Source organism: Barbus barbus, assembly GCF_936440315.1.
Source record: "Barbus barbus genome assembly, chromosome: 3".
Classification (NCBI taxonomy): domain Eukaryota; kingdom Metazoa; phylum Chordata; class Actinopteri; order Cypriniformes; family Cyprinidae; genus Barbus; species Barbus barbus.
Genome location: NC_136731.1, coordinates 24490913 through 24506427, shown reverse-complemented (window position 1 = coordinate 24506427; position 15515 = coordinate 24490913). Strand labels below are relative to the sequence as shown.

At 40.0% G+C, this 15515-nt stretch overlaps 1 protein-coding gene across 1 annotated transcript in view; it reads right to left on the bottom strand.

The window, feature by feature from the left end:
- Positions 1 to 15219, bottom strand: part of LOC306849255 (phospholipid-transporting ATPase ABCA3-like) — a 52521-nt gene extending 37302 nt beyond the window's left edge. The window contains exons 1-3 of the mRNA XM_079384161.1: positions 15003 to 15219; positions 13541 to 13619; positions 8484 to 8739 (exon numbers count right to left, since the gene is read on the bottom strand). Coding sequence (XP_079240287.1) covers positions 8484 to 8739; positions 13541 to 13594 — 310 coding nt within the window. The 5' untranslated portion in view covers positions 13595 to 13619; positions 15003 to 15219. The remainder of the gene's footprint in view (positions 1 to 8483; positions 8740 to 13540; positions 13620 to 15002) is intronic.
- Positions 15220 to 15515: the final 296 nt, after the last annotated feature.

The window sequence follows — 15515 nt, the reverse complement described above, 5'->3', positions numbered from 1 at the left end:
TGTCTTCAGTCTCAGAAATGCGTGAGGTGGGATGAGAGGGCCACTTCTCCTGAGCTTGTAGTAGGAACTCTGGACCCTGAAGCCATCTGTTGGGGGCAATAAGATCTTGCAGGTGCTTGCCACGAGTCAGATCGTCGGCAGGGTTTCTTTCCGAATTTATGTAACGCCATTTTGCCTGGTTGGTCAACTCCTGAATCTCCGCTACCCGGGTGCCTACAAAGACCTTGTATCGGCAGGACTCGGAATGGAGCCAGTGCAGCACAATGGTGGAGTCAGTCCAAAAGGTGATTTTGTTCAAATTTAAAGTGAGCTCATTTGCAAGCAGCTTTGCCAACTGTGCACCTATCAGAGCGGCGCAGAGCTCAAGCCTCGGTATTGACTGTTGCTTTCGTGGGGCCACTCTGGATCGCGCTAGAAGAAAGGCAAGGTGGGGTTCCCCTTGGTGACCTTCTGAAAGCAGGTAAGCTACAGCCCCATATGCCTTCTCAGAGGCGTCACTGAAGATGTGGATTTCCCGTGCTATGTCAGGCTGATCCATGTATGAGGGGTTATAGCATCTGGGGAGCGTTACTTGGGGAAGATATTTAAGCTCCTCCTCCCAGGTTATCCATGCTTGCCGGAGCTCACCAGGGAGTTGTGGATCATCCCAGTCCCGGTGGGTGGCCCAAAGCTGCTGCACGATCACCTTGGCTCGGGTGGTATATGGAAGAATGACTCCAAGGGGATCGTACTGACTCGCCATCACCCGGTAAATGCTCCGCATTGTCAAAGCATTGTATGTGATAGGTCTATGTTTGAACCCTAGCTGGTCTGTCTCACAGTGCCAGCTCAGGCCCAAGGTTGACTCTCTGGGGTCAGCTTTATCTTGAGAGAGCCACAACTCCATCTTAGTGGATCTGGCTTCAGGAGGTAGGTGACTGACAACTTCCACGACATTACTGGCCCATTGGCGGATGTCGAAACCACCAGAGGATAAGAGGGCCCGTAACTTATCCACTAGCTGACGTGCTTCTCCTGCAGAAGGTAAACTTTGTAGACAGTTGTCCACATAGAAGCATTTATCGACTGAGAATCTCACATCCTCTTCAGGAGTACTGTGCTGAGCCACATGTCGCTGGAGGGCGAAGGTTGCACAGCAGGGGCTGGATGTAGTCCCGAAGGGAAGGACTCGCCACTCATAGGTATCTGGTGGCTCATTTCGTCGCAGGTCACGCCATAGGAAACGTAACAGTGGTCTGTCCTCAGGTAGTAGTAGGACCTGATGAAACATCCCCCGTATATCTCCACTTATGGCTACACAATGCTCCCTGAACCGCAGGAGGACGCCCAGGAGAGAGGGGCTTAAAACTGGACCAGGTAGCAAGAAGTCATTAAGGCTCAGCCCCTCGTATTCAAAGGAACAGTTGAACACTAGGCGGTTTTTACCGTTGTGAGTGATCAAATGGTGTGGAATATACCATTTCTCTCCTGCAGGTCCCTGTCCCTCCTCTCGCAGTTTAACGGTAGCACCAGTCAACTCCAGCTTCTTTATCTCAGACTTATACACCTCTGCCTTCGCTGGTGTCCGAGCGAGCTGACGCTCCATTCCTCTGAGATTAGGCATGACTGCTTCTTTTGGAGCACAAAAGAAGGGAAAATCCCTCCTGCGCAATAACGGTGTTGCGTAGCGGAAGATTCCGTTGACATCGACCCGCGTAGTCTTGGCTTCCAAGAGACTGATAGCCTCTCGATCCTCCTTGGATCGGGTAGCTTGCTTCTCACAGCGGTATGGCAAGACATCGATCTGCCAAAGCCTTTCGACATCCCTCTTCAACTGTAGTTCGGAGGGGGTAAGGGACAAGAAGAGACACTGTTGTCTTGATAACTGATCTTTGAAGAGTCTTACAGGTCCCTGCAATGTCCATCCAAGCCTTGTCTGAATAGCTGCAGGTCCTCCAGCAGGGCCTAGACGAACAGGTGATATAGGGGTAATGAGGTGAGTATTGTCAGCTCCGATTAGCAGCAGTGGGCGTACTCCCTCGAAATCCTGTAGGGGTAGGTTCTTCAGGTGCTGATACTTCTCCAGGATACTCAAAGAGTAGGAATGGTCTGCAAGTCCGAGGCGTTCAGCGGTGAAGGCAGACGAAATTCCGTATAGCTTCTGTGGTTGAGTCACTGGAGAAATCTGGAAGGAGACTGAGGCTCCAGTCACAGTTTGTACATCCTGCCGGATAGTCCGCAGAGCTAGGCTTTCTTCAGGACCATAGATTCCGAGTTTAGTTGCTGCAGGGGAAAGGAGAATTGTCCTCTCCGAACCATCATCAAGGACGGCATAGGTATCCAGGGTTTTTTCTCCGTTACGAAGCAGAATTCTAACAACCTTTAGGAGAACTTTCCTACATCCCGTAGGTCTATCTAAATACAGAGTCTCGGTCGCTGAATTAACAAGACAAGAACCTTCAGTCACGGGTTTGGAGTTGACTTCATGAAGGATCTGCAAATGCCGGCCTTTACAGATACTACATGGCTTCTTGAGGGTACACTTGGCTGCTTGGTGTGCACGCCCACAACGCCAGCAGCGGTGATTCGTTTGAATCCAATCTGTGATTTGCTGTTTATTGAAGGTCTTGAAAGTAGGGCATTGACTGAGGTAATGATCGGTCTTGTCACAATACGGACAGAAAGCTTTGGCCTGTACTTTGAGGACCCCTGAACTGGTTAATGGGATCGGAGCTGGTCCAGATGGTGGTTTAGCAGGGCCCTCGTCTGATCCATGGAGTACAGTAGTGGAACGGCCAGCAGGGTTCCCGGCTCTCCCCCAGACTGTCTTCTGCTCTACCCTCCGTTTGCGGTCTGATATCTGACTCTCACTGCTCTGACACCAGGCCTCATATTGTAACCATTCTGAGAAGTCCAGGAGGTTATACACCGCACCGGGACGACGAAACATATGTCTTCTGAACTCCGACCTCATTTCAGGAGGAAGTTTGCTTAGCAGCCTCTCCACATGCGAACCACACCTCAATTCAGCCTGTCCTTCATGGCCCAAAGTCTCCAGCATACCAACCAAGGATCTGATTTGCAAGGCGAACTTGTCAAAGCCTGTTGTGTCACCTCGTCGAATGTCAGGCGCATCCATAACTTTCGCTATCCTTCTGAGGGCTAGCTTGTACGGTTGTCCAAACCGCTCAGTCAGAGCTGCCATAGTATCCCTGTAAGGGAAAGGTGAGTTAAGATAGGAGTCAGCTACTAGACGAGCTTCATCTAATCTCAAATGATCCATCAAGATCTGATAGCGGAAGAGCTCAGTAGCATCAGGAGGTAGAAGGTTCTCAAGAGCAATCTTTAGTCTGGTAAACTCACTAGGGTCCCCTGTGGTGAAGTCTGGAATGGTTGGAGTAGGTCCGCGATAAGTGCTCTCTCTCTCACCTGGATGTAAGGTAGAAGCTCTGTGCCTAGGCGTCTGATACCCAGGTCTCCTTCGCTCATCGCTTTCATGAAGGGGAGGCAGGTGGGCAGCTCTAACAGGCTCAAACTTCTGCTCCGGATACCAGCTTGGATCATGAGTATAGTTACTGTAGTCGATAGGTGGCGGCGCTAATCGGCGGGTAGTTGGTCGGACAGAGTCATCGGGATAGTTAGCAGGAATGGAATCTGGATAATTAGGAGGCTGAACGGACTGTGTGACTTCCCGTTTGGCTGGCAGTTCCGTCTGTATGTGGTCTCTCATCACTTGCAGCTCACTGAGCATCTTACCCAGGAAATCTACCAACACATGCTCTCTCTGCGACTCCTCAGCATTCTTCTCTGGTCGTCGGGGCAAAGCAGAATGATCTCTATAACTCACAATCTGCTTGGGGTTAGGTAATGAGCTACAATCATCTTCATGGGATGAAAGAACTGAGGTTACTGGTGCAGCGATTGTACTGGCCAACGGCAATGCCTGACTGATGGCAGATGAATGAGGAAGTGGCATTGGAAGAGACTCGGAGCACACCAGAGATTGATTAGGCCTGTGTGAGGTATTAACGACAGTTTTTGGAGATGACTGACACCCAGTCTCTTCCCAAGGCCGGTGAAATGGTGAAGACTGAGCAGGTTGAGCAGATGGCATGGAAGCTCTAGACTGTGACGCTTGCTGTCTTTCATAAGAACGCTCTCCGTCAAAGGCAGCCAGGGGCCACTCATCGACCACTTGCCATGAATACTGACTCACCGGACTGGAAGCTCTGTCAGATGGGGAGGGAGAAATCTTGGCAGCGTCTGAGGTGCCACCTCTCCATGACTCCTCTGCAGCGTGATGCAGTGTAGGCGTACTGACTGGTCTACGACGTGTGGCTGTGAGATCGTAGTCCTCAAGGTAAACGGGAGGATGAACATGACGTTTAGGTCTGGCACCTTCAGGATTCACCCCTTCTGGTTGCATATTAGGGCTGATAGATCCTCTGGATCCAAGAGCAATGGCTGAGATCCGGCTCGAAGGACCAATTTTGTTTTGGAGCTGATCTAGGATTGTATTCTAAGGTGGTTCTGATTTCTCTAGCCTTCCTCTTAGTGTGTCGATTAGAACACAGGAGTGGATTAAGCGGTTAACTTCAATCAAAGGAGTTTATTGAACACTGAAGATGGATTTGGGGGGTGTATGAGGATGTGTGTATGGTGTGATTCTACAATAAAACAGAAATATAGAAATAATCAGCATAACAATATTTGACTTCTGTATCAAAGCAAATCACATTAATGTATACAAGGTAGTAGTGTGTAAATACAATATACAGTATTGACTTTCAGTGGTAATATACACACAATCTTGCGTTGTTCTCTTTTATGCAAACATAATTGGCACGTTAAACTGACAGTGCCCAAATACTTGCAATAAACCTCACAAGTCAGAACAATTAAGTACTCTTAAACTTATAAACTTCACCGTAATAATTACCAATGTAGCAGCATGAAACCGGATAATACTAATAGTGATAGCGTATTTGTAAACACAACTTGTGCGTGCGCTGAATGCACTAGCATAGCCTTACATACATTTCACACGTTCAATCGCGAACAGTGGACAAATACCAAAATGTCTCCGATATGATTATTAGAAGAAACAAGAACAGTCCCTAGAGCTGAGCAGATACTCACAATTAGTCACCGACGCACACAATAACACACAAAAGGAGATTATTTCTCTCGCTCTCGGGACAAGTCTCTCTCTCGCTCTATTCTGCTGCGTCCTGGCGATGATTGACAGGTGCACTAAGCCCCGCCTTTCCAACAATAATTGTTCATGTTTTTGTTTAAATAGGTTTAAATATGCAATCAATTCATTACACGTTCATTTTAATTATCACGTAACCAGTCCAAAAAGTTAATTTTCTTCGGGCAAAAAATTATTTGTATTTTAGCATCATAATTTTACAACCCAGACCGCCTTAGCAACACCATAGCAACCACCCACAACATTTCAGCATCATGGCAGCAAAGAATGCATTTCTCCAACAAACAAATCATTCATATTGTTACATGCGATCAATTCAGTGTGCAGAAAGTTTGAGGGTTAAACTGATAAAAATAGAAGAATCAATGAGGTATGTAACCATTTAAGCAATCACACGGAACCATGTGACCTTTAAAGCAGATGTGTGGACACTGGCTCACTGTTTGACCTTTAAAATAATTGATTTTAGGATTTGTCAGCCAACTGGAAACATATGTTAATGATATCACCATCACTGGTGGGCTTCTTTTTTTTTTTCAAGAGAAAATAATGTTAAAAGGAAAAGCTAATGAGACACTAGGCAGCACCGGATTTCAGCCAGGTCACGACTGGGATTTACCAACTAAATCCAATTACACACACACACACACACACACACACACACACATACCAGTATGCTTTAGAGCCCATGAAGCGAGCAACTTTAAAGCAATATTTGACCTAAAAAAGAAAAGTCTGTCATTATATCACCTTTGTGTTGTTGTAAGCTCATATTCTTATTAATTTCTGTGCAACAAAAAATGAGAAAGCGTTTTATTATTTGTATTTTATAAGGTAGGCCTACTTTTTATTGCCATTTTACTGTTCTTTGTTGTTCCACAAAACACATAACTTCATAAAGGGTTTGACAGATGTGAGGTAGAATAAATAATGACAGTTTTCATATCTGGGTCAAACGTTGGTCTAACACGTAACCAAGTCCACACGATTCTTTATTGTTAGATACATTATCTCTCTCTATGAAAGCAGGAGATGTCGGTTGAGCCGGTTAAACCGGCTCAGAAAGCGTGACACCAGTCTCCTGTAAGGTCTGCAGCGTTCTGTCCTGTCCTGATCTGATCTCCCCGCACCCTCAGGATCAACAAGCAAATTCTATGGTTAAAATAGGGAACCAGTCTGAACCATTCTAGTTTTTAAATATTAGAACAAACTACCAAAAAGATAATGAAAGTGTTGTTACTGTTAACCACCGAAAAACTAGCAAAAATATCAATCTGTTCTGTTGGTGACAGTGTTGTTATTGTTAACTACCAAAAATATTAATAATTTTTGTTCATGACAGCGTTGCTATTGTAGATAAAACTAAAACTATTAAAAATCATTTTTAATAAAATAAAGCTAAAATAAAATTTAAATATTAGATGAAAAACTTAAGAAATAATGAAAATAAGAAAAGTAAGGAATAACATCACTAAAATGAAATACAAATAAATTAAAGCCAAAAAAAAAAAAAAATCACTAAATTGAAAATATAAATAAAACCCATTTAAAAATCACATAACATTACTAAAACAAAATAAAATTAAAACTGAAAATATAAAAGCAAAATCTAATTTTAAACAAATCACAAAAAAAACTGAACAAATTAAAATATAAATGAAAAATATAAAAATAAGTCGACTTAAAATATTAATAAATACAATAATAGAATAAAAATAATACTAAAATAACACTGGCTAATGATTATGATTATGTGTTAACAAACTATAAATGTTTTGCAGTCTGAGCTGCAAAATATTATAAAGACAATAAATAGACAAAATGTCTTTCTATTGTGTTGTTTATGAATAATCACACAGTGTGATTAATGCTGCTCATGAACAAATGGCTTATTTGAAAAGAAACAGTCCAACAAAAACAAAATCAATCAAAATGATCTGTTTTACTCGGTCAAATGAGACTTCACTGAATCAGAACCTGCATTAAACTCATTTATTTTCCTCAAGACATCACTTTCATCATCACGTCCATCTAGAAATGAACTGCTACTTAAAGCTCTGTCATTTCAGATAAATGATGTGTTTGCTTGAAACTCCTCATCTCAGCTATCCCACAAGTCTGGGTTTAAAATGTCAAAATCGCTGACTTTCATTACATCAGCCCTGCTGCAAACTCTTTTATAGCAGGATCTTCAGGCAGTGAGTCATTGGCGAATATCACACAGCGCTTTAACACCATCAAGCTGTTCATTTTACAGTCAAAGTTGAGGCAACAGATTATGGATCAGCACGATCAGAGCGACATGAGGCGGCAAACAGGGTACGACATGAGTCACATGATCAGGACGCAGCCCAGAGAATCGTTTATTACGCGACTCATCACCTGCAGCCCTTTACAACAGCTCATAAACTCAAGCATCAGGGCAATTCAAGGGTCAAGCGGAGGCTATTTATGTCAAGAAGAGCGGCCATGAGGTTTCTGGCAAGGTCATGATGCTATTTATTCCCAAAACCTCATTATATGCTTTCATTTCCACTGCAAACTCAAACATATTGTAGAGACAACAGAGCAGTTACACAAACGGCAGGCTTCACCCACTTTTGGACCAATGAACTTCCATGACTTATCGGGTAATGTGTGATTTCCAAAAAGATGTGCAATCTTTTTTGTGCCATTTTTGGACAATATAAATAGAAAAAAAGTTCTCTATTTCCAACGTTTACATGTAGTCAATTTGTTCCACGTTTGCCCATATATATTTTCCTTATTGTCATTTTTGACAAGATTAATAAAATACAATAATAAATAATAAAAGAAAAAGAAACAGCATTAAATAAAATAACAAAATAAATATTTTCTGCATGTTATGTACACTACAATTTAGTTTTTTACCATTTTTGACTATAAATAGAAAAATAAAATAACATTGTCTATTTCCATGTAGCCAAATTGTTGCATGTTTGACGTTTATATATTTTGTCATTTTTGGCAGTATAGAATAAAAATTTTCCATGTAGCCAATTTAATGCACCCATTATATTTGCTGTATGCATTTTTCTTTTTTATCATTCTTGACAATATTATTAAAACTAAAAATAAAATAAAATATAAATTGAAATAAAATACAATACAATAATTCTTTGCTTTTTTCCATTTCATTGTCCATATGGAGAGAGGCGATAATGAGATCAGCCAATGATTCAGGGCACAGCTCAGACATGTTAGCTGTCTTTATGAACACACTTCCACACTTTTGATGGTTAAACAGCCCAAAAGCCAACGCTCTCACCGGTTCGGATGCATTTCTGTAGGCTGTGCTGCACGTCCTCTGTGATCTGCCGCACCACGCTGGCGTTTGCAGGCACGTAGGCCAGCTGCAGGTCCTGGATGCACAGAGGGAACGGCAGGTCGCTCAGACCGAAGCTGTGGTAGTGCGTTGCATTGGGGTAGTTGATGAACGACACCTTCTGTCGCAGGACGATCAGGGTGACTGAGAAGAGCAGCGGCAGAGCGATCTCCACCAGAGTGACCAGGATCTGACGCTTCTGCGGAGCAAGAGAAAGAGGACGTCAGTGGGAAGAACAGAAGATGAGTGGATTGATGGATGGATGGCTAGTTAGACAGCTTGATATGCATGTATGGAAGATGGTAAAATGAGATAATGGTTAATTACATAAGGGGCGATGGATGGTTAAATGGTTATTTAATGTAACAAAAGACAAAACCAAGAAAATAAAATAAAATAAACCAAGAGAAAGCAGGCACTGATAAAATGTAAATGTGTACCTTGAATGCAGTGTAAGCAGCTTTGGATAAAAGCATCTGTCAAATGCATTACAGTAAAGTAAAGTAAAAGTAAAGTAAAATAAAATAAATGCACTACTCGCTAAACCATAGCTTTTAAACCATGCTTAAAAAAATAAAAATGCTCCAAAAATAAAAAAGTTAAATTTAAATTTAATGAACATCTTGCTTTTAAAATTCCTGAAGGAGGATGTCCAGTACTGTAGGAGTTTTAAATACATATAATTTAAAAAAATAAATTAATCTTATCATTTAAATGAATTATTATTGTGGTGAAATTGTTGCATTTTTATGAATTAATTTCAATAATTTAGACTGTTACAATGAAACATTTGTAATTTTATTTATATTAAAATTAAATAATAAAAAGTAAAATTTAAAATAACTGTTTGTGGTACAATTGATGATTTTACCATTTTTACAATTATATTAGGCCACAGCTCTGTAATGTTAGCTGTATTTCTAGGAATATACTTCCATACTTATAAAGTAAAATATAACAAAAAGTATAATTAACAAATAAATATATAAATAAAAAATATTATTGTGTTGTGCAAATGATAAATGTTTATATACTATACATGAATGAGATATCTATACCACGACTGCGGTAAGACCCTTGAGCAAGGCACCGAATCCCCTTATATATATATATATATATATAAATAAATAAATAATGGAAATGGTATGCCAGCTTTAAGCTTCCTTTTGAGTTAGTCAATTTATTGCATATATTTGCTGTATATTTTTTTCTTTTTGAAATTTTTGGTAATGACAAGACAAAAAATAATAAAATAAAAATACAAAGTAAAACATAATTAAAATTTTTTGTTTTTAAGTTTTTTTTTAACTTTTATAGTTGATGGTTTTACTGTCATGATATTAAAATAAAGCAATGCTCTCAGCGATTATCAGCTTCCATGTGCAAGCTTGTGTCAACAGGTGAATTAGTCACATTCATGTTGCAGATCTAGTTTCAATAAGTCAATGTGTAAGCGAGCAGGATCCCACACAGCACCAGGGGCTTAATCTCGATTGATGGAGAACTTTAGACCTCTGATCTGGGCCAGATAGGCAGCGCTGTGTGCCATGATGAGGCATGAACGGCCCAGTGTTTACGCCTCAGCTGGGCTTGGGTGTCCTAGCAACAGCTGGAGCCCAGTAGTGTGCAAACAGCCCTCTATCAGGAGGGAATTGGGACGCTTCCCGCAGCACTTTGATCCAGCACAATTGACTGTTTAGAAAGTTCACTTGTGATAGACTTCAGCTGCACAGCATCGCACACAAGACGACAAGTGTGTGGAGCATACCGAGAGCAAAAAACACAGGCAAACACAACCAAAGCGATGCATCGGCGTTAAACAGAGCTTCTGTTGTCTTGCGTTTATGAAAGAGAGTCTCAAATCTGATCTAAATATGGAAAGGAGCATAGAAGTCATTCAATACAGCCGAGTTAAATGATTACAGGAAGTAAGGTGAATGGGGTAATAATTAAATACAACTCCATGCCTTTGTTTTGCTTGTGCATTTTTATTCACCGCAAACTACTTGACACATTTCCTTGTTTCTTTAAGATGGTAAAAGAGACTCTGTCTTGCTGTTCGAAGGCAAGATTTATAACTTTTCAACTAAAATATCAGGTTTCTTTAACTAAAATATTTGATCTTTATAGATTTTCACAATTTTCACACCAATTCACTCTAATGGGCTTTTCACACTTTAAATAGTCCTTTTTGATCATAATTTTGGAATATTTTGTTCCATTTTTCACATTGTTCATACTTTGCCCTAAATCAGGGGTCGGCAACCCGCGGCTCTTTCATCCCTCTGCGGTGGCTCCCTGTAGCGTGGGTGTGCAATCTGCAAGGGTGGTGTCCCCCTGACTTTTAATACAACCTAAACTCTTGCCCTGCACTTTTTCTCGGTCAAGTGTGTTAAAGTAGAGGTTTTCAAGGGCCAATGTGAATAAATCTAGATTTAAATTAAGAGAAAAAAGATAGTCATGTCGCTTTGGATTCGCTTTATTCGTATACAAAACGATGTGAACTTCACGGAGAGCTGAACACTCTCACGTGCTGTATGTTTCATTAATACTAAAAGTCGGGGGGGGGGGGGGGGGGGGGGGGGGGGGGCACATATGAGAAGTAGTCTGGCGTAGCCAGACCTTCAGACTGACAGCAGAAGGTCTGGAATATATGTCCGCTTTCATTGGCCAAGGCCCGCCCATGAGGTCGTTTGACCGACATGTCAAACAACCAATCATAGTTCGTTTCGTTCAGTGTCACGTTTCGGGGCGTGGAAATGTCACCACAATAACAGACCAGTGTGTGAAACTCTCAGATGCATTTTAAAGATTCTATGCCGCGAACTTTAAATATTTCACATACTTTTGAAAATCCAGCATTTAGTTGACCCTGATAAGCGTTCATTGTCACATTTGTAAACACAACGGCTTTCTTCTTTCATGAGGGGGTTTGGCTCCACGGCATCTTTGTTTCCCGGCGGACCGAAAATAAACGTGACACTCACATCTCCCGGAAATCCGGTTTAATTCAACCAGTCAGATTATGACTTCGACATTCCTGAAGTGTTTCCAGAAAAGTGTGCCATATGCATCAGACGTTTAGCCAACATTCTGTGGGCGTGATGCCTGAGGCTGAGACTAACTGAGAAGTAATAATAACTTTTGACAGGCATCCCGCTATCGCTGTAGCTAAGCTGAATAACAAGCATAAAACGTAACTGATGAAATGTGAAGACGATATGGTTTGTGTGTTTTTCAAGTCTTCTCCAGGTAATAAATATGAATGATACAGTGGTAATTGAAAGCATTTATTACAGTACAGAAGCTATAAAATATGTGACCCTGGACCACAAAACCAGCCATAAGTGTCAACTTTTTCGAAATTTGGATTTATACATCATCTGAAAGCTGAATAAATAAGCTTTCCATAGGACAATATTTGCCCGAGATGCAACTATTTGAAAATCTGGAATCTGAGGGTGCAAAAAAATCTAAATATTGAGAAAATTGCCTTTAAAGTTGTCCAAATGAAGTTCTTGGCAATGTATATTACTAATCAAAAATGAAGTTTTGATATATTTACGGTACAAAATATCTTCACGGTACATGATCTTTACTTAATATCCTAATGATTTTTGGCATAAAAGAAAAATGGATAATTTTGACCCATACAATGTATTTTTGGCTATTGCTACAAATATACTCCAGCAACTTAAGACTGGTTTTGTGCTCCAGTGTCACATATATTTTCTGCCTTATTCTGTGATAAAAATGGAAAAAGTGTTTGCAGTTTGTAGTCTGAAATGATTGCTACTACTCAGTCCTGTAACATAACTGAATATAAAACTTTAGATATATGCCGTGTTATCTTTATTTGGGCATCAAATATTTTGTGGCTCCACATGAATTTTATTCCGCAGGAAAGGGGCCAAAATGGCTCTTTTGACATTGAAGGTTGCAGACCCCTGCCCTAAATGATTCATCTGAGGTAGTTGAGATTTCACACTACGTTTGCAAAATCACATTACTATCTGCATACTTGCAAGGTTAATCAACGTTAATCTGATGAACAAAACATGCTGTGGTTGTCTTAATTCTTTTAAGACGTGCTAAAAATACTGGATTTTAACATATTGTGGAAGTTTATAGGACATTACATGAACGTTTAATGAGGCTAGTTTGAAGGAAGTTTATAATGTGGTTGCCTGAATCTAAATGATATATGACATTTCAGCACTGCATTTCTTCCACGCACTACACCTTTGGCAGCATAATTTGTGGGCTTTATAACCCAGGGTTAACTCAATACACTGCAGGTTTTATGAAGATAAATTTAAGACCTTTTTGAGACCAAGTAAAGAAAATGTAAGGAATAAATTCAAGGGAACACAATAAGTTAACATGAATACAATAAATCAAAAAATGTTCTCCAGTGCAAGATTCTTAAAACAGGATACATTTATTTGAGATGCACAATGATAAGACATAAAACATTTAGTTTTCTGAAAAGAAAAAAAAAAACCCTGATCAAAATAAAGACTATGATTAAAGCAAGGATCTCAATTAAATGTTTCTCGATTTAAGGACGTTTAGATATTTGTATTGGAAAACAAGACTTAGATGAGAAAGATATACATTTTTGAAAATACTATTAAAATATTATATACATCACTGCCACTGGTAAGTTTGGAGTGTGTTTTTTGTGAAAAGTGTGATACATTTTTTTCAGGATTTTTTGAAGAATATAAAGTTTAAAAGAACAGCATTTATTTAAAATAGAAATCATTTATAACACGTCTTTAATGTCACTTTATATATTTAATACATCCTTGCATTAAAGTATTTCTTTCACACCCAAAAAAATGTATCAGTGCCCTAAAACCATTGATGTTTGTCTAGAACCATGACAAAACTTGAGCTTAATACCATCAACAACCATCTATCTTTAAACATCTTTTAACATCCAGCAAAAAGAAAAATACCAGCACATACATTGCAAATATAAGACAAATACTCACTTGCTGAATATAGTTCTTCCACAGAAGCAATCCAAACTGCTGCCACACGGCCATTTTCAGACTCACAGAGCTTCACGACCTGGATGAAAATAAAGTTAACGTCAGGTCAAGACACGAGTCTTTAGAGAAATATGAGAGAAACGTATCAGAGCTACTCCAGGAATTTCACATCGATTCTGAGTTTAGTGTAAACAAGAGCGTTTCGCAACTCCATCCCGAGAGCAACTACAAGACTCATGCTTCCCATAAGAAACAAGAAGTTCAAACATTTATTTCACTTCTGATTACACAATGTGATCAGACTACTGAAAGTAACTTACTTAAAGTGATAGTTGAGTTGATGAGTTTCTCTCTTCTGTTGAACACAAAAGAAGGTATTTTGAAGAATGTTGGTAGCCAAAGAGTTGCTGGTAGCCATTGACTTACACAGTATGGGGAAAATACTAAGGGAGTCAATGGCTACCGTCAACTCTTTGGCTACCAACATTCTTCAAAATACCTTCTTTTGTGTTCAACAGAAAAAAGGCACAAGTGGAGGGTGAGAAATGACGACAGGTTTTTCCTTTTTAGGTGACAAATCGCTTTAAGCTGTTTATCTAAATGAGTATGACTACAATTTCAATTCCAACTAGGGCTGCAAAACGATTAGCCACGATTAATCGATTCAAAATAATATATCTCAAAATAAAATAGTTTATGTTTACGGTGTGTGTGTGTGTGCTGTGTATATTTATTATGTATATATAAATACACACGCATGCAGGAATATATTAATGAAAAATTTTAAATTTATATGTAATTTAACATATTTATATATGATACATATGTGTGTCTATTTATATATACACAGTATTAACCTAAACTATTTTATTTTGAATTGATTAATCGTGACTAATCGTTTTGCAGCCCTGTTTCCAACACTTTTGCCAAAAAGGCCCATTTAGCCACCATTAAAGGAGAACGTGTCATCTCTCATCACAATATTCAGATTAAAATATTAGTAGTCTACTAATACAGGTTATTATTATGAATTATGAGCTTTCCTCATATGATGATCACAACATAGCACATCTTAAGTGTCCCAATTCACCTGCTCTGACCCTAAATAAACTGCTTGTTTGTATTGAAATGTGTCACTGGTCTGTGATTATTAGTATTAGGCAGCAGTCATATATTCAGCACAGCTCATGATGAATGTACACGGCAGGGACCTCACATGGATGACACCGCTTTGTCTGTCTGTCTGGTGACTTTATGCCATTTTTCTGCATTTGTTTGCTTTTATTTACGTCGTTCGCTTATTTTGAAATTAAAGCAGTGTTTTCGATCAAACGTGCGTTGCGTTGTTTTTCCCCGTCTGTTTCCTTTATCTTAAACGTTGCAACGGTCTCATGATTGAATCGAGAACTTGTTTATTGACCCAAATCTGACAGAAAACAACACAAAAGACGACGCAGCTCACCTTTCTGTCCCGCGCAGCGCTCCAACAGCGGCTCTTTCAGGCGGAAAGCATTGAATAAATGTTCGCGATCGGCTCGGCCCCGCCACGGATGAGTTCCGTCGGGAAATATCGCTCATAAGGGCTAAGATAATAATGAGGAAGATGGTGATGGTGATGATATTGCAGCGCAGCGGCCGTGTGGTGCGGGCACAACAAACGTGGTCACGTGATCTCCTCCAGCTGGGCTGCTGCCTGCGGCCACGTGACCTGCGCGTCCGTCTGCTTGCTCTACAGATGCCAGGTACCTCACCTGCGCGTAACGCTTCAACATGAAAATTAACAGAAAGATACCGTGCAAAGAAGCGCAGTCTGCCGTTATTTTCCCGTCTTTAATGACTTGGCATTCTCAAAATCACTGTGTTTCTAGTTTGAAAGTATTTAACACCTTCCCTTTTTATTTGATTTAATATTATTTTTAATTTACCATCATTTATTATTGTTATTATCTGCATATTGTTTTTGAGAATTAATAAT